The sequence below is a fragment of the Eptatretus burgeri genome, chromosome 15 (assembly GCF_056783735.1).
Source record: "Eptatretus burgeri isolate ZD-2024b chromosome 15, Ebu_testis_v1, whole genome shotgun sequence".
In the NCBI taxonomy this organism is placed as follows: Eukaryota; Metazoa; Chordata; class Myxini; order Myxiniformes; family Myxinidae; genus Eptatretus; species Eptatretus burgeri.
Genome location: NC_140975.1, coordinates 26,422,500 through 26,449,965, shown reverse-complemented (window position 1 = coordinate 26,449,965; position 27,466 = coordinate 26,422,500). Strand labels below are relative to the sequence as shown.

The following is a 27,466-nucleotide window of genomic DNA, read 5'->3' as shown; positions in this document are numbered from 1 at the left end:
TCTGGTGGACGACACCTCAGCACCACTCCGACACACTCTCCCGCAATCTGACCCAGGGATGTTACCCCGTGGTTTCCCTCCTATCAAAGATTGGGGGTCCCGAAGGCTTTGCCCCAATCCCATCATCCGGTGAGCTGCCCTGCGAAGGGAAGCTGCACAGGAGGTACTCCCACGGAGTGGGTTTTCAGATTTTTTGGCGTTTTTGCGTTTTGCGGAATGAAGCGTTTTACGGTGGCTGGAGTGCAAATCCTGCCACCAACCTCCTAATAAGAAGTAACCCAACTGCAGGAGGACGTCCGCAGACACAGTTGGGCACTAGATATGGATGGCCGTTGGCTCACAAGGAGCTCCTCCGCCCTTTGACAGGTTTTGTTTTTAATCCTGCTGGGTGTCCATATCCAAACACCCTCCTCACCAGAAAACCTGGTGGGGGAGACGGTTTAGTCGCCGACAACCCGACCATGGAACAGGTTAGTACAGGTTTACATGGTACCTGTAGCAGGTCACAGATCGAACCTGACCTGACTGACGATGTCAAAGTCGAATTCCTTTTTTTAGAATTTATTTTACAAATTAATTAAAAATTAAAAGCAGAAATGTCTCGAGTCAATAAGTGTTCAACCCCTCTGTTATGACACTCAAAATTGAGCTCAGGTGCATCCAATTTCCTTTGATCATTCTTGAGACGTCTCCCCAACTTGATTGGAGTCCACCTGTGACCAATTCAATTGATTGGATAGTATTACCTCCACCACCAAAGGTGAAGGAGGTGATGTTTTCACCCATTTCTGTCTGTTTGTCTGTTTGTGTACAGGATATCTCAAAAAGTTGTGGATGGATTCAGACGAAAGTTGGTGGACTGGTAGGGTGTGTGGCAAGGACGAATCTATTCGATTTTGGTGAAGATCTGACTCCGGATCTGGATATGAGAATTATTTATTTTTTTAAAGTGATTCTTCACCATTGAGACAGAGGGCCAAAAACGATATAGTACTGTATAGCATGATATTTCAAAAATGTAATGGACCCGATATGTTCCAGTGGATCAGGAATTACGTGGCGGAGGTATGCGCTCTACCAAGTGCCCTTGTAGTTTCAAAAGAAACACACCTTTCTGTATAAGGTCCCTCAGTTGACAGTGCATGACAGAGCAGAAACTCTACCATGAAGTCCAAGGAACTGTTCTGAGAAATCCAAGATAGAATTGTCAGGAGGCATAGATTGGGGCAGAGTGTAAAACAATTTCTCGAGTGTTGAAAATTCCCAGGAGCACAGTAAGCTACATCACTAAGAAAAAGAGAGAATATTGAACTACCCAGAGTCTTCCTAGAGCTGGCCATCCAACAAAACTGAGTAACTGGGCAAAAGAAGGACCTTGGTCAAGGAGGTGACCAAAAACCAAATGACCACTCTGAAAAAGCTACAGAGTTCCTTGGCTGAGACGGGAGAACCTGCCAGAATGACATTTAAAAATAGTACGTGCTGCATTTAAAAATGGTACGTGGATGTCTCTGCAGCACTTCACAAATCTAAGCTGAATCAGAACTTAACACAGGTGGAGGCCAATTAACTTGGTGTGTTATTTTGAAGGTCATTGATTACCCCTGAGCTCATTTATAATTGCTTTTATAAGGGGGGTGAATACTTATCCAACCAAGATATTCTAGTTTTGTATTTTTAATTAAATTTCTGAAATTTGTAGAATTTGTTTTTCAGTTGGAAGTTGTGGGTTACGATGTGTAAATGTAGGTGGAAAAAGTCTAATTTAATGCACTTTAATTCCAGGCTATAAGGCAACAAAAGGTGAAATTTTGAAAGGGGGTGTGGACTTTCAATAAGCACTGCATGAAAATTAGATATTTCTGTATTTTATTTTTAATTAATTTGTAAAAAATTCTCAAACATGTTTTCACTATGTTATTATGAGGTATTTTATGTGGATCAGAAACAAAAAAATTAAATCAATCCATTTTAAATTCAGGCTGTAACACAACAAAATGTGAAATAGTCAAGGGGTGTGAATACTTTCTGAAGGCACTGTGTATTATCTTTTTCATTACGAATGACCTTGGATCTTTTTTGTTTTTTTAATCATTTAACTTTACCTTATATAATCACTGTCACATATTGCGAGGTGATGGAATCTCACAAGATTGTGAATTAAAGGTTGTTTCGTCATCAGGTACTTCCACCATTGGTCCTCACGGCCGGGAAGAGGAGCGTTGTTAAGAACGGCAAGAAAGAGGTGGGGGGGGCAGAGCTGGGGTGGGATGAGGTTGGTAGAGAGGGGGCAGAGAGTTGGGAGAAGGAGGTTGAGGATTTAGCAGGGGGGGAGTTGAGGATTTGAGGTGGGCTGTTGAGGGCTTGCGGTGGATGGGGGGAGGGGGATTGAGGACTTGAGGTGGGTAGGGGGTTGCTTACCTGCGGTGGGTTCGAGACTTGCAGTGGGGTGGGAGGAATTGACCACTTGTAAGGGATGGGGTAATTAATGTGATGATGTGAATTGTAAGAGAGCTTTATATATTAGATGAAGTGAATTGTGTTTCCATTATGCAAAAAATACAACTCAAGTAAATCAAGAATTAGTCATTAAAATTATCTCTATGAAAAAATTTACAGCTATTGTAATTTTGAATGTAAATATAGCAAAAGTTCCAAAATAAGAGGGGGAAAAGTGAGTGTAAACACTGCCTTGCAACAAGTTCTAATGGAAGCCCCATTGTCTTGGGTCACGTGATCCACAGTGAGCAGACAGAGGCGACACCACCGACTTTTATTTAAGGATATTTTTGTTTACAGGCATTTCCCTGTGTTATTTCGCTTCAAGTTGCATCAGTATGCAATTTTTCAGCTTTCTACCCCATCTCCACGATACTAGACATTTAGAATCAGTGAGTGAGTGATTGGTTGGTTAGAAAGAGCTTTATATATTAAATGTCTACAGGGTACCCTCCCTCGCCCCACTCCTTCAAAAAAAAGAAGAAAATTTCTAAACCTGAAAGGGTAAGCAGGTCAACTTAAAATATGTTGGTGGGGGGAGGGAGGTAAAATATTTTTTTCTACAACCATCAAGAAAGAGTCCCACATTCTATGCCAACAAAACTCAGCATGGATGTTTATGCAGTTATAAATATTTTCCAGCCATTGTCACACATTTATACCAACAGTAGGAGATGCCACTGGGATATAATCCATGCCTTTGGTTCTGAAATTCCTGGTCAGGAAAAAAATTAACAACAAAAAAAAAACGATGCAATTCCCTCACAATTTGGAGCCACAATTTAGGGTTATATTACATACACTCGTCAAGGCACAGGGAGGAACAAAACACGGAAAGAAAGAAGAGAAAGTGAAAAAGGGGTTTACAGGTACACATTACCAGGACAATGAGGAGAAGGACATTTTGACTAATGGAACGAAGGGCAGGGGAATGAGGTGACTGAAAAGATTGAGAGTCATGTAAAATACACATCAAATAAAACTCAGAATGGAAGCCATATCCAGTATATGAAAGTGCTGTGAAGGACAAACATACCAATTGATATTCAGCACAAAGTAAACATAGTACAACCTCACTGTGAAAACATCTACAGTCTACACCACGACGTCTTCAACAAAGCCAGTGGAATCTGATGCTTCGAGAAACATCCTCTTTCGCTTTCATTGGCAACCCTGAATCGCCCTCGGGAAAGTTTGGAGGCTGTCCGGGCCAATTACCACCCTGTGCCTTATCTCCAAAGTGACAGAATGCATTTCTGAACATCCCCGGAATGTGCCCCACATTGCCGAGAGAGTCAAGTAGCATTTGCAGATGAGAAACTGAGGAGTGGAAAGAATCCTGCTCGTTTTAGTGTGTTTGGAGTCAACGAAGTCGAGGCAGGACGAACTCCATCCAACTCGGATTTCCGAACACCGTAGGGACGACTTTTCCAAGTTCGGTGCAACGCATTTGTGCTCGATAGCCCGCCGGCATTTGGTAACTCCAAGCTCAAGGTCGAAAGGATTCATTGTTAGTGGGAACTTTGTGGCACGCTGCCTCGTGGGCTTCACCAATTAATAAAACAAAATGAAATCATCAAAACAGGTTGGCAAGAGGATTAAAACATCAAAATGAACCACAGGCTCGACCCCAACAGCAAATGAAATTGAGAAATTAAACTCATCGTTTACATGCACTGCCCAGGTTTGTCCCGAAACACCACTTAAGATTTATTTTAATGCTCAGCGGTTAATTACGGCAGGCACACCTCCATGGGCAACTTCTCAGGATATTTACATCATAGTAGTCATCGCAATGAACTTTATTTGCAGCTATTTGGATCTGCGCAGTGGATGCTCAGATTCCAAGTTTGACATTTTCATAACCTGACGGGCAGCCACTCTGGTGGAACCGATTTGGATGAAACAAAATGATTTCATAAATTACGAAAATGATTTTGCAAGAAATGATGCTAAATGCAGGCACAAGGTGGCAGTGCTTACAACAGGCAAAGTTTGTGCTACAGATGAAAATTTCATCAGGAAATAAAGGAAAATTAGATAAAATGTGGGTCAGAGTACCACATTAACATTGTGCTATCCACAACACCAAATATCCTTACCTTAACACAAGCTTGATATAAAATCAAAAGAAAACACACACACACACATACACACACACACACACTTCGACCCGCTGGTGGCATCATGACCGATGCATTGCTGTGCCGCTGTCACAGTGAACCTACACAATGGGGGTCGGAATTTTGACCTTCGGGAGAATACCAGCACTTAGCTATCCGAGCTACTTCTTTTGAAATAAACCACTGCTTCTTTAACGGTCAACAGAATATCCTTACAGGCAGGACAGCCTGTTTAACAATCACTCCAAATGACAGCATGCTCATTTATACAATGCCCTGCCTATGAAGTACCATGGTGAGTTTAAAATGGGATCAGGAATCGAAGCCAGACAAGAAAGCTGAAAGGCAAGTATGCAACCTCAAAGCTAACCTATCTGTTCCACATTTTGGATCAAAATATCCTTATGATAGCAGCAAAGTGTTTTGAGAATGCCTTAAACAAATGTGGCATTAACATGGTAGACAGATTTTTATATTGTTCACCTTTTGTGGACCAAGGCCTGGACACAAGGAAAGGTCTTCTTTGGAGGCTTTGATTATGTCTGCGAGAGACTGAGGGGGTGGAAAAAAATGGATGCAGTGGTTTAATGAGAGACCGAAGTATCGTCTAATCATTTGTCTGTATAAAAGTTCAAATCTCTCGTACAGGTGGGATAACAAACACCAAGCATAAAATTAAGAGGAAGCTTTGCAACCGTGCTGTCTCACCCCAAATGTGTTCACCAGAGTGAGAACATCGGTACGATTAATCGATTTCACCGTGGTCAGGCAGTCTGTGACCTGTAAACAAGCAAATAATATGTAATATGGACACAATGGAATAGACCCTAAACTTAAAGAAACGGTACATAAAAAGGATTATTTTTTTCTAAATGCATTCGGGTTTCAAACAAACTCACAATAACAACTAGTTCGGTTGTTACTTTTCCCAACTGAAGCCCGGGCTCACGATACTAAGAACTCAGTTAAATTCCCACACACCAAAAGTGTTTATCCATTATCGACTGATGTCTTTACAAATTCATATAAAAAAAATCAATAAATAAATTACACAAGTTTAATGTCTTCATCCTGCATCTAAAAACAAGTGCTCAAGCAATGATCCTTCGATTTTAAAATAAACATCACAAAATTCAAACAAGAAAGAGACGTCGTGCAAAGCACAACACTTGCAAAATCCACCCCCCTCTCCAAAGGTTGCCATGGATACCTCAAATTGCCCATTTCATTAAGATTAAAATTGACAATCTTAATCAAAGCTCAGGTCAATCGGATGAAAATCGATTATTTTTCAGATTGAAATTGATTTTAAAAGTTTGACCTTGAGTTGACCTTTGACCTTTTGACCTCAAAAATAGTTGGTTTCCCAATTCAGTGATGGACTATGCAAATTTTGTTCAAATTTCAAGTCAATCGGATGAAAAATGACGATTTTAGAAATTCGACTTCAAGATGACCTTTGACCTCAGAATCAATGTGTCTCAGTTAAGACGACCTCTCCAGCTTGGTAAAGTTTCATGACGATCGGTTTAGAATTGTGACCTGTGGGCAATTGACAAACAAACAAATGAAATTGCTCGTTGAGCAAGGAATTGCCGGAATAACTTTGTTATATCTCCATGATCTCTGAAAAAACAAAAACCTGGAAATCAATTTGGTTCTCAGTCGATAGTCGATAGTGCTACTGTTTAATGAGTTATAGCACTTAGTTTGGTCATGATCATAACTTGGAAGTCAATCGGACTTGAAATGGCGTTTTTATCGTAATTTGAATTTTTTGACCCGACCGCTAAGAAGGGTGTTGGTGTGACACCCCAATGAGACATATGGTTGGATGCAGTATTGGAAGATGCACATTTTGGATTTGGTTTGAAGTTGATTCGACCATTTCAGCGGACGTTATTGCGGAAATAAGAATTTCGGTTTTTCGGTGACCTTGACCTTGATCTTTGACCTAGATTCACCAAAAACGACTAGTGTCTAAGTTGGACCATGGCCGACGTCTGTACCCAGATTGGTCATGATCGCTGAAATGGTGTGGCTGCAACAGGGTAAACAAACACACAAACAAACAGACAGACAAACAGATACACAGAATGACACACACAACCGACCAACATAATTGCCGAAATTCGAAGGATTCCGGCAATTAACAAACAAGGTCACGCAAAATCAACAAAGTTGGTGTCAAATAAAAGGTCATATGCAAGTTCCTATATGTTGATAATGATAATGTAGTCGCTATCTGTCACTGTTTTTTGAGTTATGGCCGTTTTTAAGTGAAAATCAACTTTTACGTGACCCCCATCAACTTTGACCTGGGGCGAACTTCTAAACTTTGCAATTTTTAGCATGCAAATGTGTAAAATCAAAATTAGAGATATGAATTGTGAACATTTTTAGCCTAGTTTGAAGTCGATACGACCAATTTAGAGTACATTATGACAAAAAAAAGATTTACGGTTTATAGTCGACCTTGACATTGACCTTGATTGAAGGTCAAACAAACTTAACACATTAGTAGCCAGTGCCATTGCCTACATGGATGCAAATATTGGTGAACAAATCTGCAAAATTGTGGACACTGTCAAACTTTTTTTAAATCTGAAAATTGGCATTTGTTTATCATTAGGGAAATTTGTTGCCATGGTAACCGGAAGTGGCTGAACCAAATTTAATCATTTTTGGCACATAATAGGACACTCGTACCAAGATACCACATGCCAAATTGGAAGTCAATCGGGATCGAAATGACGTTTTTATCGCAATTTTAAATTTTTGACCCGACCCCCCTGACATTCAACTCCCGACCGCTAAGAAGGGTGTTGGGTGTGACACCCCAATAAGACATATGGTTGGATGCAGTATTGGAAGATGCACATTTTAGATTTGGTTTGAAGTCGATACGACCATTTTAGCAGACGTTATTGTGAACATAAGAATTTCGGTTTTTCGGTGACCTTGACCTTTGACCAAGATTCACAAAACCGACAATTGTCTAAGTTGGACCATGGCCGACGTCTGTACCCATGATCATGATCGCTGAAATGGTGTGGCTGCTATAGGGTAAACAAACACACAAACAAACTGACAGACAGACAGACAGACAGACATACAGAATGACACACACAACCGACCAACATAATTGTCGAAATCTGAAGGATTCCGGCAATTAACAAGAAGAAGGTATCATGCAGAGCACGATACTTGCAAAATCCATAAAACAAATTTGAACTCAAAAATAATTGGTGGTTGAAATAAATGACCAAATATGCAACTCCTCTTCAAATTTCAAATGAATCGGATGAAAATTGACAATTTAAAAATTTGCTCATATGTTGAGCTTTTGGCCTGTGTGGACCTACAAAATAATTGGCTAGTTGAATTCATTGACCTGAAATATATATTGTTACGAATCTGAAAACCATTCGCATTCACACCTACAGTTGACCCAAAGTTTTGTTATTTCGTAAAGTATATGTGGATAGTTAGAATCTCTCCCCTATGTCTAATGGGTTAATTTCATGTGTGCGCTTTTCTTTTATAGTCAGGTTTTACATCTTTAAATGTACCGACGCCAGCGGAACCCTCACTTCACTCCACCTCCCACTCTGCGGGCGAACAAGCACTTCACCCGCCCAGCTTTCACTTCACACCACAGCGCCATAACACACGTGTATCTGACTACGGACGTGGGCGGAGCCCTCCCCCCCTCGCCTCAGAGCCGACTCTGCCCCAGCAAGATGGAATATTCCTCCCATACAATCGGCGGTGAGATCGACTCAGCTCTGACTCCGCCCCATCATAGAAGAATGTCTCCCCTCTCAACACTGGGGAAGACAACAAAAGACCCTCTCTCGGGAGAGGAGCACCGAGACGTCGACACGCTCCCCCCTCCTCCAATCGCGGCTCGCCACCACGACACCCGAAAACGCCCCATCCAATCCGGAGGCGAGTTACAGGAGAGCGGATCTCTCCACCCCGCAAGGGGGGGCGGGGATAAAAAGGATCGTGAGTCTTTCAGACGGATCTTTTTGTTGGGCGTTGTTCCTTGGTCCCTTGAAGGTCGTTCCTCGCTTCTGATCTGCTGGGCTCTCCTGGTCGGCGGTCATTGTTCGTGGCTGGTTGGGTCATTCGTAGGATCCTGGCTGCGCTCATTGGATTCTGGTGCATGGGTTCGAGTCCCACCGTGGTGAGTTGTATTGGAGTGCTCGAGCTGGGGATCCCCATTCCCGTCCAGGACTCCGAGCTCCACAAGTGTGAGTCGGTAAAACCACACGAGGCGGCCAGACACCCAACCACACTCTGACCCCCAGCTTGCCTATCCTCCGTGGATGGAGGGTCCAATAAAGGCCAGCTGGCTCCATTTCTTTTTGGGTGTGTGTGTCCGTCTGTGGCCAGTCTTGTAAGTAGAACTGCTTAGTGATTGCCATTGTACATTTGCCTACATTTATATTCGTCGTTAAGTCTGCTCTGTGCTTCCCTCCCTATTGCCTATTGTAAATAAATAACTTAAACGTTCCAGTTCGTTGTCTGTGTTTGCTTTCATTGACCCAGTATGGTTCGGGCTTGAGAATTAGGGAGGCCGATTGTGCCATAAATTGTTATTTGGACCGGCACGGCTTTGGTAATTCCCGCTCGGTTACGCCGGATCTGAGTCGGTAACAGCGACTTGGTTCGGACAAAGCCAGTAGAGGGTATTGCTTCCCCGGTAGCTTGACCGCGCGGCTAATTAGGTAAATTGGAATCGGACAAAAAGACCCTAACCGCGCGGTCGAAATATTGGCATCCACGGTCGACTTCGGAGTTATCCGGAGTGACGACCTTCAATTCCAGTGCTTGGACCTTCAATTCCGATGTTGGGAGATGGCCCAACAGCTCCATCTAGCGGTCGTACTTGCCACCGAACCCGGCACCACAACAATATATCCTCTTCACATTTTAACTCAATCGGATGAAATTTAAGGATTTTAGAAATCTCACCGAAGTTGTTGGCCTTTGGCCTATGTTGACCTTTTAACCTCAATAGCAATAGTCTTCTTTCTTATGACAAACTTTACCATGTGGTGAAGTTTCGTGAAGATCGGTTTAAAATTGTGACCTGTAGGCAACAAACAAACAAACAGACAGACAGACAGAATAACAAAATCGACGAACCAATATACTTAAAAAATCTTCGATTTTGCAAGTAACAAAGACAGACAATAACAAAATCGACTGACCAATATACTTGAGAAATCTTCCATTTTGCAAGCAATAAAAACAACTAGACAATTACCAACTACAGAGTTCGTAGAACACCCTACCCGTGCAGTCTTGAGAAAGTGAATTTAGGAAGGGTCTTTTAAATGCTGGCTTTATTGCGTTTCTGAGCACAATGTATATTTCCTACAAGTCGTCATTTAGTCTAAATCTCGACATTCAACACAGAGTGTGGGTGGCAAATTTGATTGCTCAAGATGACGTAAAAGGCGTAATATTTTGTCTTAGTATTACTTTGGAAGTGCCAACATGATGATTTGTGTTCTGCAGTCTTCAATTTTATTGTCATGGCCCGGGGTTAATTCCCCCGACAAGGCTAGATCACCAAGCAGTTTTCCTCAGAGGCGAACACGTGATCCTCGGAGATAATAGCGCGTGTGGGATGGTTAACAGTTAAGATTTACCAGAGGCATTCACCAGGACGGTAGCACAAGGGTTTTATACTCGAACGCACAACAGATACAAGCAACTTAAATAATATAGGTTTTTTAATGAAAATCAAATATTTATAATGCTAACAATTCAAGGTGTAATAATAACAACGGAACGTGAGGAAAACTAAATCTAATTTCCTATTTGAGGTGCTTCCACACTCAGACTATGCCTGGTGTTGGCTTAATTGTTAGGGTGGAGGGCTTTGGATCCGAGGGTCCCGAGTTCAAATCCTGCTCAGCTGTTGAATTAATACCAGGTGGGGTTAACTCGGCCTGTCATCCTTCCGAGGTCGGCAAAACGAGTGCCAGCATGCTGGTATACTGTGTCGGAGTGGCGACCCGTCCAGGATTGTGCTCAATAGCCAAGGAGACTGCTTAAGCAGCACCAACGCTCTGCACAGAGTATGGTCCCAATGTCCTCCTTCTCACACTCAAACACAAAAACGGACAAGGGGAAAAGAATAAATAAAAGAAAAATCCTCGCTTTCTCCTGGCACATAGCTTCAGGTCCAGAAGTGATCTTTTAGGACTTGACGATCAAACAACGTCATCAGCGCATGGGAAACCATACGCAAAATGGCGCCGAGCCACTCTCTCGTGGCATGAAATGCAAAGGAGGCAATTCTGAGAGGGTACTCGACATCAGGGCTCAAGAACCGCAGTGTAGCTTCTTCTCACAAGCGAATATGCCGACCGTTCCTCTCTTGCACCCAATCTGTTCACAATGATCGCCCACACGACAAGACAATTTCGAGACCCCATGATCAGGCCACGAGGCATGCTCTTCTTCCCTCCTCAGAAATGTACACACTTCACGGCTCAGCTGAACATACTTCATGGCTTTTAGCTCTCATACGAGTCTCGACAAGGTATACAAAAAAACAAAACAACAAAAAAAACAGTCAATGGCTAGCGTCTTGCTCCAGCACGAACGTGAGAATCGTGCAGCCTTCTTCGTCCTGTCGAGGAGAAGCAACGTAAAGCCCTTCTCTTCCAACCATCTCCTCACTCACGTCACACTCTCGACTGCGTCCCGAACACCCAAAACTCAATCCAACAAAACCATCTTCCTCTTAATCCTCAATTCTGACATCACACCCATCAATCATCCACCTCCAGGCGTGGCTTGTTGGCATGAAACCGGGAAGGTAGGGCTTCTGCCTGCTCGGCACGTTTGGCTCACTTGTTGTCGTTTTCAGGACGTGATTCCTGTTATTGCTGTTTTGTAACTGCAAAAACGTAGGAAAAGGTCACAGGGGGTAATCACATACTGGGACAAATTCGTCTTAGACCCTACCTAATTAGACTGGGACAAATTCGTCTTAGACCCTACCTAATTAGCACAGCACCACCCCCGTGTGGTGACAAGTAACACTTAAGCTCACAGTTTCCCTACTTGATTTACATCGACATGTCTCCTACACGTCCACGGAGCAAGCAACTCTATACAATCCTCTTTCCTATGAAATTTCTCAATCTACCCCCATAATCGTAACAATATAATTAAATTGAAATAAAATAAATATTTTAAAGAATGTAGAAAAAAAAACGTTTTGGATGTTTACTGCCGTTGATGCACTGTCTTTCACACCACCTTATCTAACATGTTAAATTGGTTATTTGTGCCCATTTTTGTCCTTTATGACATCCCTAAAAACAGTAAGTTTCCTGTTTGGAATGGCTTTCAATTTAGTTTGACTGCCAGACAGACGAGAACAATTATCTGTGTGCAAGAGCATTTGGGACAAGATTCAATACAATTTGCCAAATTCAGAGCCAAGGTACAGCTAAATTGCAGGCTCCTGTTCCGATTTGTGTTCTACAATCTACAGTATTAAAAATATATATTTCAATGTAAATTAAGTAGTTCCTTGAACATTGACTGACGTCAGTGGACAGAGTGAACCAAATGCTTAACCACTCTTTTGTGCTTCATGCACATTGGGTAAAGGTGTACTTGTGTGGAGATCCATTAAAAATTATCAACAGTAATTATAGACACAGGTGAATATGCTCCAAAAGAGTCCTATAAGGTGTACAAGTCACCCACATCTTTGTAAAGATTTGATTTGAAATTTCAACATGGTGGCTGACAACCCGCAAAAAAGGTATTAAAAAAAACCACAGGACAGGTCAGGCCAGGTATGGGAGCATGCGCTGGAGCAGCGTGTCACTGGGTCCACTTTCTCTCTGGCCATCTCTCAGGCATATGCCTGGCCCATCCCCATCTCCACAGGACAACCTTCGGAATATGTACTTTGGGAAACCAAATTTCGTAAGCACGGTGCATTTAACTTGGAAGCGAAAAATCATGGAACACTGTTAGGTGTGCACAGACCTTATCTGCCAGGGGGAAAATATTCAGGTCAAACCCGAGGTCATGAATCAACAGATTGCAAACAGAACATTCGCCAATGCTCACGCCGATGTCTGCCGATGCAAATGGCGTCGACACCATCCATAACCAAATGGGAGATCAATACCAAACTAAAGAACAAGAGCGAGAATTGCTTTGCAATACATATCGCTACCAATGTGATATAATAATTAACCCGATCTCCATACATGAAGCAAAAACATGCATATGACTGGGGTGGACAGTTCATAACTGGATAGGGAATGGAACTCTGGCAAGACAGAGAGGCAAGTGTGCATAACTGTAGGACATCCATCGACTGACACCCGTTAATCATGTTATTGTTACGAATTTGGAATTTGATTGCACACAACATACAGGTTCCTTTAGGCCTAAGTCACATTTGCCACGGCGGCCGTGGGGTCTCCAAAATCTATGGCCACTAGCAATTATACGGCAGCCGCAGGATTTCCACGGTCACACAAAGTAGCAGTCACATGTTTTTATTTTTCGGGTAGCCGCACGGCATATTTATAAATTGTGGAGACCGAAAACGTGGGGGTACCGTACGGTCTTGATTTGATGTCGCACGGTGACCTTAGGGCGTTCCTGCGGCGGCCATAGAATTTTCAAGGCAGACGCAAGGTGCCCGCAGGGGGACCGCAGGGGGGCCCTAAGGCGAACGTGCGGCCAGATGGACGGTAACGAGTGGGTTATTTTTTTTTACCAGTTCTTTTGTTTCGGCTTGTCGAATTGCTACGGCGAACGTCGAAATGAAAAAAGTTATAATTCCGTGTTATAAATCCACGGCGACCCTACGGCCTGTAAAATATAGCCAAACGGCGTAGGGCCAACCTGAGGCTACTGCAGAAACTCTGCGGCCGCCGCACGTTTCTGTCAATTCAGAGGGCGTACGGCCGCCGTATCCTCGCCATAGAGCAAATGTGACTTAGGCCTTAGTCAGCTATGTCGATAAGTGCTTGTTCCCTAGATAGCTCATGTTCTATTGTTTAAATGTTCAGAAATCGATTAGATGCGCTGCGTGATTTAATTTAATAGTTAAAGAGCGATCCCAACACAATGGAGACGTCCCTCCCCCCTCTTCTGCGAAGAGGAAGAAGAGCCCTTCCATCCCGTGATTCATGACGTCAACAACTCCCTCCCACCCGTGGTTGAGCGGGGGATGGATCACGAGGGCATGAGTCACGCCGGACGTGGGGGAGGGGGGGAGAAGGATAAAGAGGAGATCCTTTCTTTTGTTCGTGTTCGGGTTCGGCATCGTTCAGCAGACCTTCGGGTCCTGTTTGGCTTGGGTTAGGGTTGAGGCCTTCGGAAGCTTTTTGCTTCTGCAGAGGAGTTGTTCAGCCGAGCTTCGGGTCCTGCTTGGCTCGGTAGGCTTTTTGGAGAGCTGTTTTGTTTGGAAGAAAGTTGAGCCAGTTGCTCGGCTCGAGCTGCGAATGGTGGCTTCTTCTTCTTCTTGGTTCGTGGAGCTCTTTGTTCTCCGTTTGGTTCCCAGCTTGGTGAGACTCATCGACCTCTTCTTGGAGGTGGTTCCTCGGGGAAGCGGCGCATTGACGGAAAGGATCGGCGCCTCATCTCACCAGCACGTGTTGAGAAGCGCGGGAGGATTCGCTGAAGCTCGGGAAGGATCGCGGCTCACGGCGATTGGATCCTGCTCGCTCTCGCTGGAGCCCGGGTCCGAACAATTTGAAGACCACACGAGGTGGAGAGGTTTGAGATAGGTTGTGGGTTTCAGCTCACCTGTCCTCTGAGCTGGAGCCCGTTATTAAAGGCCTCAGTCACCATTACTTGGGTGATTGTGTGTGCGTACGTGTGTCCGTGGGCCCGTCTAATAAGTAGGAAATTGTTAAGTGCTTTGTGTGCTGTAAATCTTTGCATTGCCTTTCGTAAAGTCGGTATAGTTCTGCTCTTACGTGCTTCCCTAGTTCCCCATTATTATTAATAAATACCCCAATTGTTAAATGTTTTCGGCTCGTCGCGTCGATTCCTTCATTGACTGAGCATTTCGTGTGTTGGGAGTTAGAAAGCCGTTGGTTTGCCGTAAAAGGGGGACATTTGGACCGATGGTTCTCGGCGATTAAGCCGCTCGGAATCGCGCACGGGACAGGCTCGCCTCGGCGGTTTGTTCCGTACAAGTTCCGTTGAGGGTGGAATACCCCGGTAGTTGGATCACGTAGGTATTTAGGTACATTGAAGATTGGCAATCGACCCTACCCCACGTAATCTGCCCATTGGCGTATTTCGGTTCTTGTACAAGGACCCGTCGACTCGGACTTATCTGGGCGGCGATCTATATTCCGGGCGATCGGCCGGGCCGACTCGACTTGCGGCTCCGTCAGAGCGGTTGGTTGGCGGCCGACCCTGGCACCGTAACATTATTCACATAAAAGCAAAATAAATGAAGTTTTTCTGCATAATTTCAGTTTTAGCCAGACTTTACGCACCAGTAAACACATCCGTCTATTTGGGTGGTGTATAATGGCGTGTTCGGTGCCAAAAAGAAGAAAAACAACCCAATGTACGTACCTGAAGTAAAAACACGTGTATGGCTTATGTGCATGTATAATACATTATGGTTATATACCTGGGATCATTCCAATTACACTGGGTCATAGACTAACACCCAGGCCTAAGGCCTGAGGCCCGATCGTGCTGCTTCATGCAATTGGTGGTGCATGATTTTATTTGGATGGAGTCAGGCCAGCTGTCCAGCCAATGGGTGTAAATCAGTGGAGTGTCGTCAGGGTAGCTGAACACTGATCCATGTATAATGTGTGATATTTTCTAAGTCTAAAAAGGGCATAACTCTGTGAAAAATTGGCAAAACGCCTTGAAACTCAAGCTTCTTCTGTAATGGATCATAATAAAGCCGTGCATCAAGTTTCAGTTGAATACATTAAAGGATATGGGAAAAATGATGGAAAAACCAGCGGTGGGATGGACAGACAGACTGAGAACAAACAAATAGTTGCCTCTGGTGGAACCAGGAGGGGAATAATAACCCAACAACATTTGACTGAAGCAGAGCAGAAAGACAAAAGAATAAAATACAACTGACTACTTGTCTGTGTGAAAGTCAGTGTCGATCTGCATCAGCAGATGGGATAAACAATAAATTTGATAAATTTAAAAGCTTACAAGAGTACCGTTTACTGGTGTGGGAAATTTGGCTTCAAAGCAATTGGCTCCCTGCAATAAAAGAAATAGTAATGGCCATTTTCAAGTCCTGCACTGGGATTTGGGGGTGGGGGATGGGAAAAAGGAAAACACTCATTGGACATTCCATCCCATTACAGATTCCTTTGCAGCAACTTCAACTTGAACCGACATGTTCAGTCCACTCAACGAAAAGCCCAACGGCTATTTCAACCGCCGGATGAAACTCTATAAACAAGGCGCTTGGGAATGAAATGTCACACTGGCAGTTGTTTATAATTCCTGGAAGCTACTGAAGGCCCTGCTCACCAAACTCTCTTCCTATGGTATCCAAGGCCATCTCCACTCATGGCTCGCAGACTTCCTCTCGTGTCGCAGTCAACGTGTGGCCCTAAATGGAGTTCTTTCATCAACCCCCCCCCCTTCCTGTCCAGGCTGGAGTTCCTCAAGGCAGCGTTCTGGGGCCTGTTCTTTTTCTGGTTTTCATCAATGATCTCTCCGACTCTCTGGAAAATCCTCTATATCTCTTTGCTGATGACTCCACCCTCTGCCGTACCATATGTCATCCCTCAGACCAGCAAGCAGCAGCTTCTTTGCTCACTGCAGATCTGGATAAAATCACAAACTGGTCCAACACGTGGAACATGTCTTTCAATCCGGACAAATCTCACACTCTCACGATATCTCTCCGAAAGGACCGTTTCGAACCCCCACCCCCCATCCACTTTCTCAACAATCCTCTGGAAGAAGTCCTTTCTTTCAAGCTTCTGGGTCTCACTATCTGCCATGACCTTTCCTGGGAAAGCCACATTTCAAACCTCGCCTCCAAAGCCAGTCGCCGACTGGGAATCCTCCGTCGTGCAAAGTCCTTCCTCGGCCCACCTGAGCTCCTGACCACTTACAAAGCTTTTGTCCGCAGCCTGATGGAGTACTGCTCTCCCCTCAGGGCTGGTGCTCCTGCCTCCCACCTTTCTCGGCTTCACGCTGTAGAAACCAAGGCATTTCGGATCATTGGCATCTCTCGCAATGAGGCTGAGTCTTTGGGCCTCTCACTCAATCACCGCAGGTTGTTCGGTGGTCTTTCTGTCTTCTACAGTCTCCTCTCCAGCCTCGCCCCCCCCCCCCCCGCTCTCTCTGCGATTTGTCCCCACCACATTTCCGCAGGGCGCTCAAGGTCCGCCAACAACCCCTTTCTGGTAAACAACCAAAATCACGAATCACTGCTCACCTTCACTCTTTCATTCCTCTTTTTTCCCGCCTTTGGAATAAACTCCCTCACTCTATTCATTCCCATTCTTCCCTCTAGGCCTTCAAAACAGCTGTTCACCACCACCTCTTATCATCCCCCATCCAAATCCTCGATCATTTCTACCCCCGATTATCCACCCAAGCCCACCTCCTTCAAATTCCCTGCTTTTCTTCCTGAAAGTCCCTGTAATGTCCATCTTCTATTCCCCATGTTCCCCGTCCCATCCCTCTCCCTTCCACAGATCGCCGAATGTCCCTGTTCCCCACTGTTTTGTCCTTCCCACTCCCGCCCCTCCTGTCTCATGCCCCCTTTGATGTGTGTTGTGTGTTAGCTCTCATATGAGCCTCGACAAGATATACAAAAAAAGGGCGGATAAGAGCGTGATAGTGCGCCATTATTGACTGTAAAATGCAGACATCTCAGAGGGGATTGCGAAAGGAGGAAAAAAACAAGTCCAAATGTTTCATTCCAAATTGGTGGATAATTCAATGACTTCCCACCTGCTTGGGCACAAGCATATGCATGGTAATTAGAGAATAATCTGAAGGCTTGTGAGCAAGGGATACGGAAGGTAAGCAGTTATGAAGAGGCTGCTATCCCGTATGTACAAAAACAAGAAAAAGCAGTTAAAAATAAAATAAAAGTTACAATACGATGAGGACGATGCAGAAAATGTAATCTTTTGTGTCCTTGTATTCAAACATGGACTCTTACTCGTGATAAATAGTCATCATCAGTCTTCTCCTTCAACAAGTCAGCGGGCTTGTTTTCATAAGCCTTGTAGGTTTCCAGGTAGTTTGCCGCCTCCTGAGAGCTAAGTGGCACACAAGAAATTGGTTGCAGACCAGTTAGGGAACTTGCAATTCACAGGAATATAATGAACACAGAAATATTATGGTTATCTATATAGTACTAAAACTTTCATCTTGTATGTATTTATGTATGTATGTATGTATGTATGTATGTATGTATGTATGTATATATGTATGTATGTTCCCGAAATACAGCCAAAACGGTACACAATAGCGCAAAAAAATTAGGGCCACCTTACTCACCATTCTCCTGCGGTGTGCAGTTTCAAGTTTCGTTCAAATCGGGCAACGAAAAAAATTATGAAAAAATCAATTCCCGATTCAGTCATGTACTCTTCAGGAGAATTTGATCAATGCAAACAACCTCAGCGGTATAGTTCACTGGAGCTATCTTTTTTTTTTCTTGAAATGATTTTTTTTTTTCATCAACCGCTGTCACAACGGGAACCCAACAGGTCGTCTCGTGAACAAATAAAGACTGTTGATAGTGCTGTTTCTAGCTTAGCCCTGGTCAAGTGCCTAACAAGTTTGTGAAAGAATTACAGTCAGCCTCCAAGAGGAAACTGAAGAATCGGTGAGTGGTGAGGGGTTCTGTGCCATGGAGTGGAACTGCCATTTTGAGGGTAAGTTAAGTTCGCCGGATCTTTGATGCCAAAAGCCTTTGGCAATTTTATAACAATCAAGTCGACCTTTTGGACAGTTTCACAGATGGGTGGAAGGGGGACGGGGACTAGGAAGTGAGGAGGGGGGCGGGCAGGAGGAAAGACATGTACCTGGGCTGTGTGTAACTAGATTAACCATTATATATACTAATGAAAGGCAATGTGTGTGTGTGTGTGTGTGTGTGTGTGTGTGTGTGTGTGTGTGTGTGTGTGTGTGTGTGTGTGTGTGTGTGTGTGTGTGTGTGTGTGTGTGTGTGTGTGTGTGTCAGTTTGTGTGTCAGTTTGTGTGTCAGTGTGTGCGTGTGCGTGTCTTCCATAACTCCAAAACTATAAAGCCTAACAGCCTGAAACTTTGCATGCATAATAAGAAAATTCCAAGGAAGTACAAGAGTGAAAATTGGGTGTTTGCGTTAATTAAAACACACCTTTTGAAAAAAATTGAGGCGGTGCTCATCACCAAAAAAACCAAAAATAAGCCTTACCAAGATGACAACACACCATATAAGCTGGAGCTGAAATAAACACAAAACACAAAATATAAATATAAACACAAAATAAGCTGGAGTCTTCGGCCGCGATTTTTTTCGACCAATTCAACCATGCCTCGATTTGGAAACACGATCTACTCTCACGGACTAATAAAAGTATGTGATCGAAATATTATGTCGGATTTGAGAATCGGATCTGGTGAACAAAATAAGTGTTGAAACCTGAAGTGAAATCCGAAATTTCTTTACAATTAAGTGATTTTTATAACTTAGTGTATTTATTTAAGCAAAGCATTAAACTTAACTTTTTCTACTGTTCGGACAATTATTTTGAGTGAAGAAAAAAATTATGGAATGTGCACAAAGTATAAATTCATTGAGTGAAACGCCGTGTTTCATCACCTGCTTTTGTCATGCATGACGACACAGTCTACAAGGGTACTTTTTTCGGCGATTCCATATGCAGTTTGCCATTTCCGTTTTGGGCGATTTGCTAACATTAGAAAATATTAATATAAAAGGTACTATTATAGTTCCGCCAATATATTAATAGTCTGCAAGCAAAGATAAAAAAATTTTTGTTGCTGCAAGTGAAGAGGCTTTTTTACTTTTTTTTTGCTTAACATCGTTTTGTGCATGCTTTCATTACAAAATATTAATGTAAATATACTAATAGTTACTACAATATATGACTAGTCGATAGTTTCTGGAAGTGAAGAGGTATGTAGAAGGCTCACATGGACGCACTGGCGTAGCGGGGGGGGTAAGGGGGGGAGGCGAAAGGGGCGGTTGCCCCGAGTGGCACTTTTGGGGGGCAGCAAATTTGTTATTTTGCATCTAGCATTATCAACATTCGTACCATTTTGCCGCAGCGCATGAAAGCGCAAGCGAAGGGACGAGTTGAACTGTGCAAATGGCCCTGCCCTCCGTTTGCTGACCAATGGTTGCGGCCAACGATATCCCGGAGAGAGAGAGGCGGGCAAAAAGGAGCACGTGGCATGGCGGGAAACTAAGTAGCCGAGGCATTCGTGCTCATTTTAGTTCGTCGTTCACACCTCATTAGTGTTCGCGTCTCATTTTTGAATAAGTGAGAAAAGGATACGAACAAAAAATAATTAATTTGCACGATTTTTAAAGGTTGAAAATTAATTTTCTTTATTTTCTTTGAAATCCAGTCGGATAAAACACGATTATCTATTTATTCAGCAAGCAAAAATAGCAGAATTCCCCTTTTGAAGGCCGAGGGGTGGCGGGCTAATGTGACATGGCGCTTCACGGAGAGGAGAAGCCACATGACCTCAGGGTCTTGCTGCTGATCGCCATCGTAGAAAAATCTTGAGAAGTCGTACTTGTAAAAGTACCCTTCCCCCCAGGCAATATCGCCTCGAGGGAAGGGTCCCTGGTGGGAAGAGACATATTACAATATCATTGCCAGTGATCTTCAGATGGCAATTCATCGTCTTCGTGGACACATCAAAATGTATGAGGAAGCCACTGGATGGAAACGGTGGACTGGAAGCTTATGAACTCCTTCAATATGTTGTGAAGTGGGGATTCGAGGAATCTTTCCCAAACATTCTTATCAGACTGAGGACGTTTCTCACCATGTGTGTGTGTTGCAGCATGTGAGAGGAGCTTCTCCAAACTGAAACTGATAAAGACCTACCTCAGATCTACAATAAGCCACTCAAGGCTCAATAATCTAGCCATCCTCTCCATTGAGCGTGAACTAGCCGAGTCAATTGACCTCAAAGCTGTGATACACGAGTTTGCCTCACTGAAGGCTAGGAAGAGGTGAACCACACAGTCACACCAACTACACATTTAGTAAGCCAATGACCATTTATAAAGGCAGAAAACAAAAGTGAACTGTTTACTTGCAAATGTATTGTACCTAATTTGATTTGTAATAAAGTTATTTAATTGAGCTTTGTGCATAATTCAGCATGTGAGTTACGAGGGGGGTGGAAATTTGACAACACGCCCTGATCGGCACTTTTCCTCGATATGCCAATGCATGGACGTGGTAGAAATGGGAACAACTGACTCTCCGTAGGGTGTGTGCGTGCCTGTTCCTGGTTACGTGAGTGCGGTGCGCGGGTTTCGTGGGCGTGTGATCTGAACTTGAACTTGGGTCCGTGGTGCGTGGCGCTGTTGAAAAGGTTATGTGACCATGTCGTGAACCATGTACTTCTGCAGCGCCGAAGACTCAAAACCACGCAGGACGTGCCACCATGCAGTGCAGACGTGGGGGAAATCCGTGCATGTGTGCGAGTGAAAGGTTGAGTAAATCGCCAGTGAGCATGCACATTTAGTATAGACCCTGAGGAGGTTGGACGAATGTGTGGAGGGAGGGACTGTGGGAAGGAATGTGTGGGGGGGGGGAACTGTGGGGAGGGATGTGTGGGGAGGACTGTGGGGAGAATGTGTGTGTGTGGGGGGACTGTGGGGAGGAATGTGTTGGGGGGGGGGACTGTGGGGAGGAATGTGTGGGGGGGTTCTGTAGGGAGGAAAGTGGGGGGCTGTAGGGAGGAATGTGGGGGTGACTGTGGGGAGGAATGTGTGGGGAGGAATGTGTGTGTGTGGGGGGAGGGGGGAGGACTGTGGGGAGGAATGTGTGGGGGGGATTGCATGCATGCAGGCCTTTAGCAAATAGCATTAGCATTGATTTTTAAATGTCACCACCTGGTTTTATATAGAACACAGCGGTTAGAAGGAAAACACTGCTGCTTGGACGTGTTTTATCATTCCGGTAATGCCCTGGCACCCTGCCTTCCCATTCCCTCCCCTCGTGTCACCTTCCCATTCCCTCCCCTCGTGTCGCCTTCCCATTCCCTCCCCTCGTGTCGCCTTCCCATTCCCTCCCCTCGTGTCGCCTTCCCATTCCCTCCCCTCGTGTCGCCTTCCCATTCCCTCCCCTCGTGTCGCCTTCCCTTTCCCTCCCCTCGTGTCACGTCACCTTCCCATTCCCTCCCCTCGCGTTGCGTCACCTTCCCATTCCCTCCCCTCGTGTCGCGTCACCTTCCCATTCCCTCCCCTCCCAAAGCATCGCCTTCCCATTCTCTCCCCTCGCGTCGCCTTTCCATTCCCTCCCCTCGCGTCACCTTCCCATTCTCTCCCCTCGCGTCACCTTCCCATTCTCTCCCCTCGCGTTGCCTTCCCATTCCCTCCCATTCCCTCGTGTCACCTTCTCATTCCCTCCCTTCCCCTCGTGTTGCCTTCCCATTCCCTCCACTCGCGTCGCCTTCCCATTCCCTCCCCTCGCGTCGCGTTCTCATTTCCTCCCCTCACGTCGCCATCCCATTCCCTCCTCTCGCGTCGCCATCCCATTCCCTCCCCTCGCGTCGCCATCCCATTCCCTCCCCTCGAGTCGCCTTCCCATTCCCTCCGCTCGCGTAGCCTTCCCATTCCCTCTCCTCGCCTTCCCATTCCCTCCCCTCACCTTCCCATTCCCTCCCCTCGAGTCGCGTCGCCTTCCCATTCCGACCCCTCGCGTGGCGTCACCTTCCCATTCCCTCCCCTGGCGTCGCCTTCCCATTCCCTCCCCTCACGTCGCCTTCCCATTCCCTCCCCTCACGTCGCCTTCCCATTCCCTCCCCTCGCATCGCCTTCCCATTCCCTCTCCTCCCGTCACCTTCCCATTCCCTCCCCCTCGCATCAGGTCGCCTTCCCGTTCCATTCCCTCCACTCGCGTCACCTTCCCATTACCTCCACTCGCGTCGCCATCCCATTCCCTCCACTCGCATCGCCATCCCATTCCCTCCACTCGCATCGCCTTCCCATTACCTCCCCTCGTGTCGTGTCACCTTCCCATTCCCTCCCCTCCCCTCGCATCGCCTTCCCATTCCCTCTCCCCAAAAAGTGGGAATTTTTCAAAAGGTTAATGAATTAATATATTATTCATTCCAATTCTCTCTTGAACTTGTCATTCACTTGCCCCGTTGCTTTACTCATTCAAATCCTCCCATTATGTTAATCGTTCTTTTAATTTGATCTTTAATTTAATTTATTTTGCCTTCCTAACTCCAGAGATTTCCCCACGGAGAATCCAGCTGCGGCTGATTAATTATTTTTGAAATAACTATTCCAATCCAAAATATGTACTGAACCAAAAGTGATGCGGGGTAATGCTTTTGACATTATCAAGTTAGCATCACATTATATACAACTCGGGTTCATAGAACACGATACCCCACACAATATTGCTTTCCTAACTGCGGGAGACGCTGGTTAATTATGTTCATTGCACTCAATGAAGTTACACTTTCCGAACATTCCTTAATCTTTTCATCGCTCAATATAATTCTCCAGACAGGAGAAAAATTTAAGTTCAATACTTTGGCAATTTCACTTTTTTTGTGTGTAAATATGGAGAAGGAGGGATCACAGCCTTGTTTGCTTAAAGTAAATACATTTAGTTGTAAGAATAGTTAATTTCTTTAAATTTTCAGATTTCACTCCAGATCTCAACACTTAATTAGTCCACATGCTCCGATCCTCAAATCCGAAGACAGATTTCGATTATATACTTTAAATAGTTTGTGAAAGTACATTGTGGTTCCAAGGCAAGGGATCTTTGAGCAGGCTGAAACAAAATGGCAGCTTTAGACCCCTGCAAGGGAAAGCATGCTGACAGAGGGTAAGCCTGCTTTTGTTTTTTCATGATGAGCACTCTGTTAGTTATCTTCAAAGGGGGTCTTTAAATTTAATCAAATATGTAATTTTGATTCATGCACTCCCTTGGAGTTCCCTAAGTATGCAGGCAAAGTTTTGGGCTGCTCGGTTTCATGGTTTTGGAGCTATGGAGGAGACACACTAACACACTAACACACACTTATTTATGCAGACAATAGACAAAAACATTTGAAACAAACAAGGTTTAAAACAAACAATCTTTTTAACAGAGTATTCTGGAGCAACACAGCATCTGACGGCACAAGAAGCCCATGCAATGTACCAATAGTGCATTTTAATACAAGTTATTTGTGAAAGGTATAGAATTTAACAAGTGTTCATGTTTGGAATTTATGTCAAATGTTTTGAGAACATTTTGTTGAAGATTTTGAATTTAGCAACAAAAATCCGTGTTCAGTTTGAGCAATAAAATTTTCCAGGAACTGACAAAGGCAGATAGCGACACATTATGAGTTTACTCCGCACCAGCAAACGAGGCGAGTTGTATTGCGGCATGTTAAACTTGCATTTCCTCAGAGTACATATAAACAAACAAAAAAAAGGTACAACGACGAATCTCTTGAGGGTAAGGTAACAAGCACTTTTAGAAGCACTCAGGACCAAGAATGTAATTCTGCCTCCAATGGCGTGCTGTAATTACACGAGATTGCCTGCCGTATTGCATCGCCATTGGGAAGTGTTCTGGAAAAGCTTGCCAAATATAGCAAATCACAAATTTGTTTTAGCTGTGGAAAGCACACAAGTAAAGTGAAAGATGAACAACAAAGGCAAACACGGTCGAAAATAAATAAACAAAAGGGAACTACAATATCTCAGAGTATTTCTATTTCTAGTTTTACAATCCAGGAACCCACAAAGTGGTTGTGACGAAGGTCAATCACTCAGTTAAAGGTGGACTAACCAGAAGGAATTGTCAATCAAACCGCCGAATGCAAAAACGATTTGAGGAGGATGATAGTCGGGCTAAAGCAAAATAAACAGAAGTTTGTTGTGTGATTCAAAATGCGTAAGAGGCACAGGTGTCCGGTGGATATAAACAAAACAGACAGGTAACTAGAGGTAGCACGCACAGCTTGTCCTAAAGCCTACCAGTTTTCATGTTTGTCAATAGCCCTTCCTACAAGTGAATGTGTAACAAAGCACATGAGGATTTTATTATTATGTTTTACTTTTCAGTGCAAGTAACATTTTAATTTGTAGGAGTGGTATGGGAGGTTTGCCACAGAGCAGGCAGGATAGCCGGGATAAAAAAAGAGGCTATGAGGAGAAATGAAGCAGAAGGAGAATTCAGTTGGTAGATATCTCACCAGTGAGGTCCTGGTCAAACACCAGCATCAAATTAAAATGAAACAATAACAGCACTCTCCGACATTGCAATGTTGACTGATACGCCTCTGCCCACATTATTACATCATTATACATACTTGTACCAAGTTTGACTTAGATCCCTTCAGCCATTCTTAAGTTATCAGGTATAGAGAACCTATCATGGCGACTTTGTCAGCAGAGGCCTAAAAATTAAACATTTGTAAAATGTCCATTCTGAAGCAATGCCAGGCCAGAGTGCTGCACGTTTTAGGGCCCATAATCCTTCACAGGGAGGCATCAAGGCTACCCAGTAGCCGTTTAAGATCCCTTATTACTCAAAAACAGTAGGTCATTGTGTGGCCACAAGCACAAGCCAACTTCGGTTATGTCTTGCGTAACATGTCGCTATCCAACTCAACGGTCATTCAATAAAGTGCCACGACAAAACTTTGTACTTCAAATACCACCACGTCAGCCGAACGTGCCACCTGGGAAGTGGTCCAATCACTCGAGCTTTGTACAAAAGATGAATGGCCGATTCGTAACGTACATATTCTCACCAATTTCGGCCACATATATAACCTCTGCATGAGAAAACGCAACCTTTTCGCCGATTTGAGGAACCAAGAGCCGATAAAAGCACGTTGCCGCCGTGGGGGACGAGGTGCGGTTGATGGTTTCAAGTGCATGTTGCAAAAATAAATAAAGTCTGCTCTTTTGGCCTGACAAAAGCCGAGCGATCAAAATGTCAACCGCACCATTGATTGATGAAACCCATCTTTCACTTTGGCGTGTCTACACGGACAGACGCTGACTCCTTCATGGTGACGAGTATTCCAATGTATTGGGACCAATTATCCAATTTACAATGACTCGGACTTGTGCACAGCCTGCCCCTGACAAATCGACAAAAGATGAGGTTAAAAAAAAAAAACCTCTGCACACTTCAACAAATTACATTCGTCTTCATTTGTTCGCTTCTTTATTTGCGTTCCAGCAGGAGCTATTTTCACTTTTTAATCATCCTTAATGATTAAACAAATCCCTGCAGGAAGCATGGCCTCCATCAAACACTTATAACTGAACGTTGCAACACACCCTGTGGTATGAGAAAATTGCCAGACATTTTGTTTAAATATTTAATTCCCTTTTTTCATAAAGGTGTAAGATCATTTAGGACTTTAGGTCAATAAAACCAAGCAGGGAAGGTATTTTAATGAACGTTCATCGTTTTGTTTCACATGCATTAAAACTTCATTCAATCTTCTTTATGGGAGTTCTTAAAGCTAACACTGGTAGTCATGATAACAATGTTCCAATTGGACAGTCGTGGGCACATCAGGCTGGCTGCGGGTTCAGTCATCTCACTTTGGTCCTGTCAGTTGTGTAACAGTACAGTACACAGATCTAACAATGTCATTGTATTTATCCGACAAAAAAAACAACAAATAATCCATCACGAGAGAGAATGGGAATGACACAAACATCACAGCCTGTGGCGACACTGCGATGTTAGATCCCAATCGGAGATGGGGGGGGGGGATGGGAAAGGGTGAGCTTCCGTAGCTTGTTCGACAGAAACCTTACAATTCTACATAGAAGATCACCTCCAAGCGAGGATTAGTGTGCAGTCAGCCAGGACACACATCTTGGCCAGCTCCTTTAATGTGCGGTGAGGATCTTTCTGAATAACAGGGGATGGGGTGCATGATCACCAACGATGAAGCAAGCTGCAAGAAACTCAAAGTGGAAGCAATTTAGCGACATCTAATTCATAAAAGCATGCTTTGAGCGAACGTTACATGATAAAGTTAATCACTTACAACATCGACCTGAACAAGCAGCACACGCAGGTCGTAGGCTGGGCCTAGCTTGTGCAGACGTTCGTGTATGTAATCGGGATTTAGGTGGTGGTAACGAAGGCTGTAATGAGGGAAGCAAAGCACATCAACACACAGGCATAACAAGTGCGAACAACAATTAGCAGTGGGACTATCTATCAATAGTACGAAACATAACATAACGATCAGCGAGATGGCACTCGTTAGAGCGCATATCTCTGCCAGGCTGAACAGTTAACGTTTTGTATCCCAATGAGAGGCCACATCTGAATCCAGACCTTAACAAAAATCTAATCGGCTTGTTCTTGTCAACTACCCAACTCATACACCTAATTTTGTCGTAATCCCTCCACAACTTTTTGAAATATCATACTAATTATCATTTTGGCCAAATTACTCAATGGTGAAAAATCACTTAAAAAAATTATCGGATCCAGATCCAGATCTTCACCGAAATCGAATCAATTCATCTCTGTCACACATCAACCTGTTCACCAAATTTTGGCCGAATCCCTCCATAACTTTTTGAGATATCCTGCTTACAGACAGACAGACAGACA

General features: G+C 44.1%; 1 protein-coding gene across 2 annotated transcripts in view; it reads right to left on the bottom strand.

The window, feature by feature from the left end:
• The window catches only part of ERCC1 (ERCC excision repair 1, endonuclease non-catalytic subunit), a 70,239-nt gene that overhangs the window by 4,274 nt on the left and 38,499 nt on the right, over nt 1-27,466 (bottom strand). For both annotated transcript variants that reach the window (XM_085856257.1, XM_085856258.1), the window contains exons 4-8: nt 26,889-26,988; nt 26,673-26,749; nt 17,815-17,914; nt 5,331-5,402; nt 5,106-5,174 (exon numbers count right to left, since the gene is read on the bottom strand). In XM_085856257.1, coding sequence (XP_085712383.1) covers nt 5,106-5,174; nt 5,331-5,402; nt 17,815-17,914; nt 26,673-26,749; nt 26,889-26,988 — 418 coding nt within the window. The remainder of the gene's footprint in view (nt 1-5,105; nt 5,175-5,330; nt 5,403-17,814; nt 17,915-26,672; nt 26,750-26,888; nt 26,989-27,466) is intronic.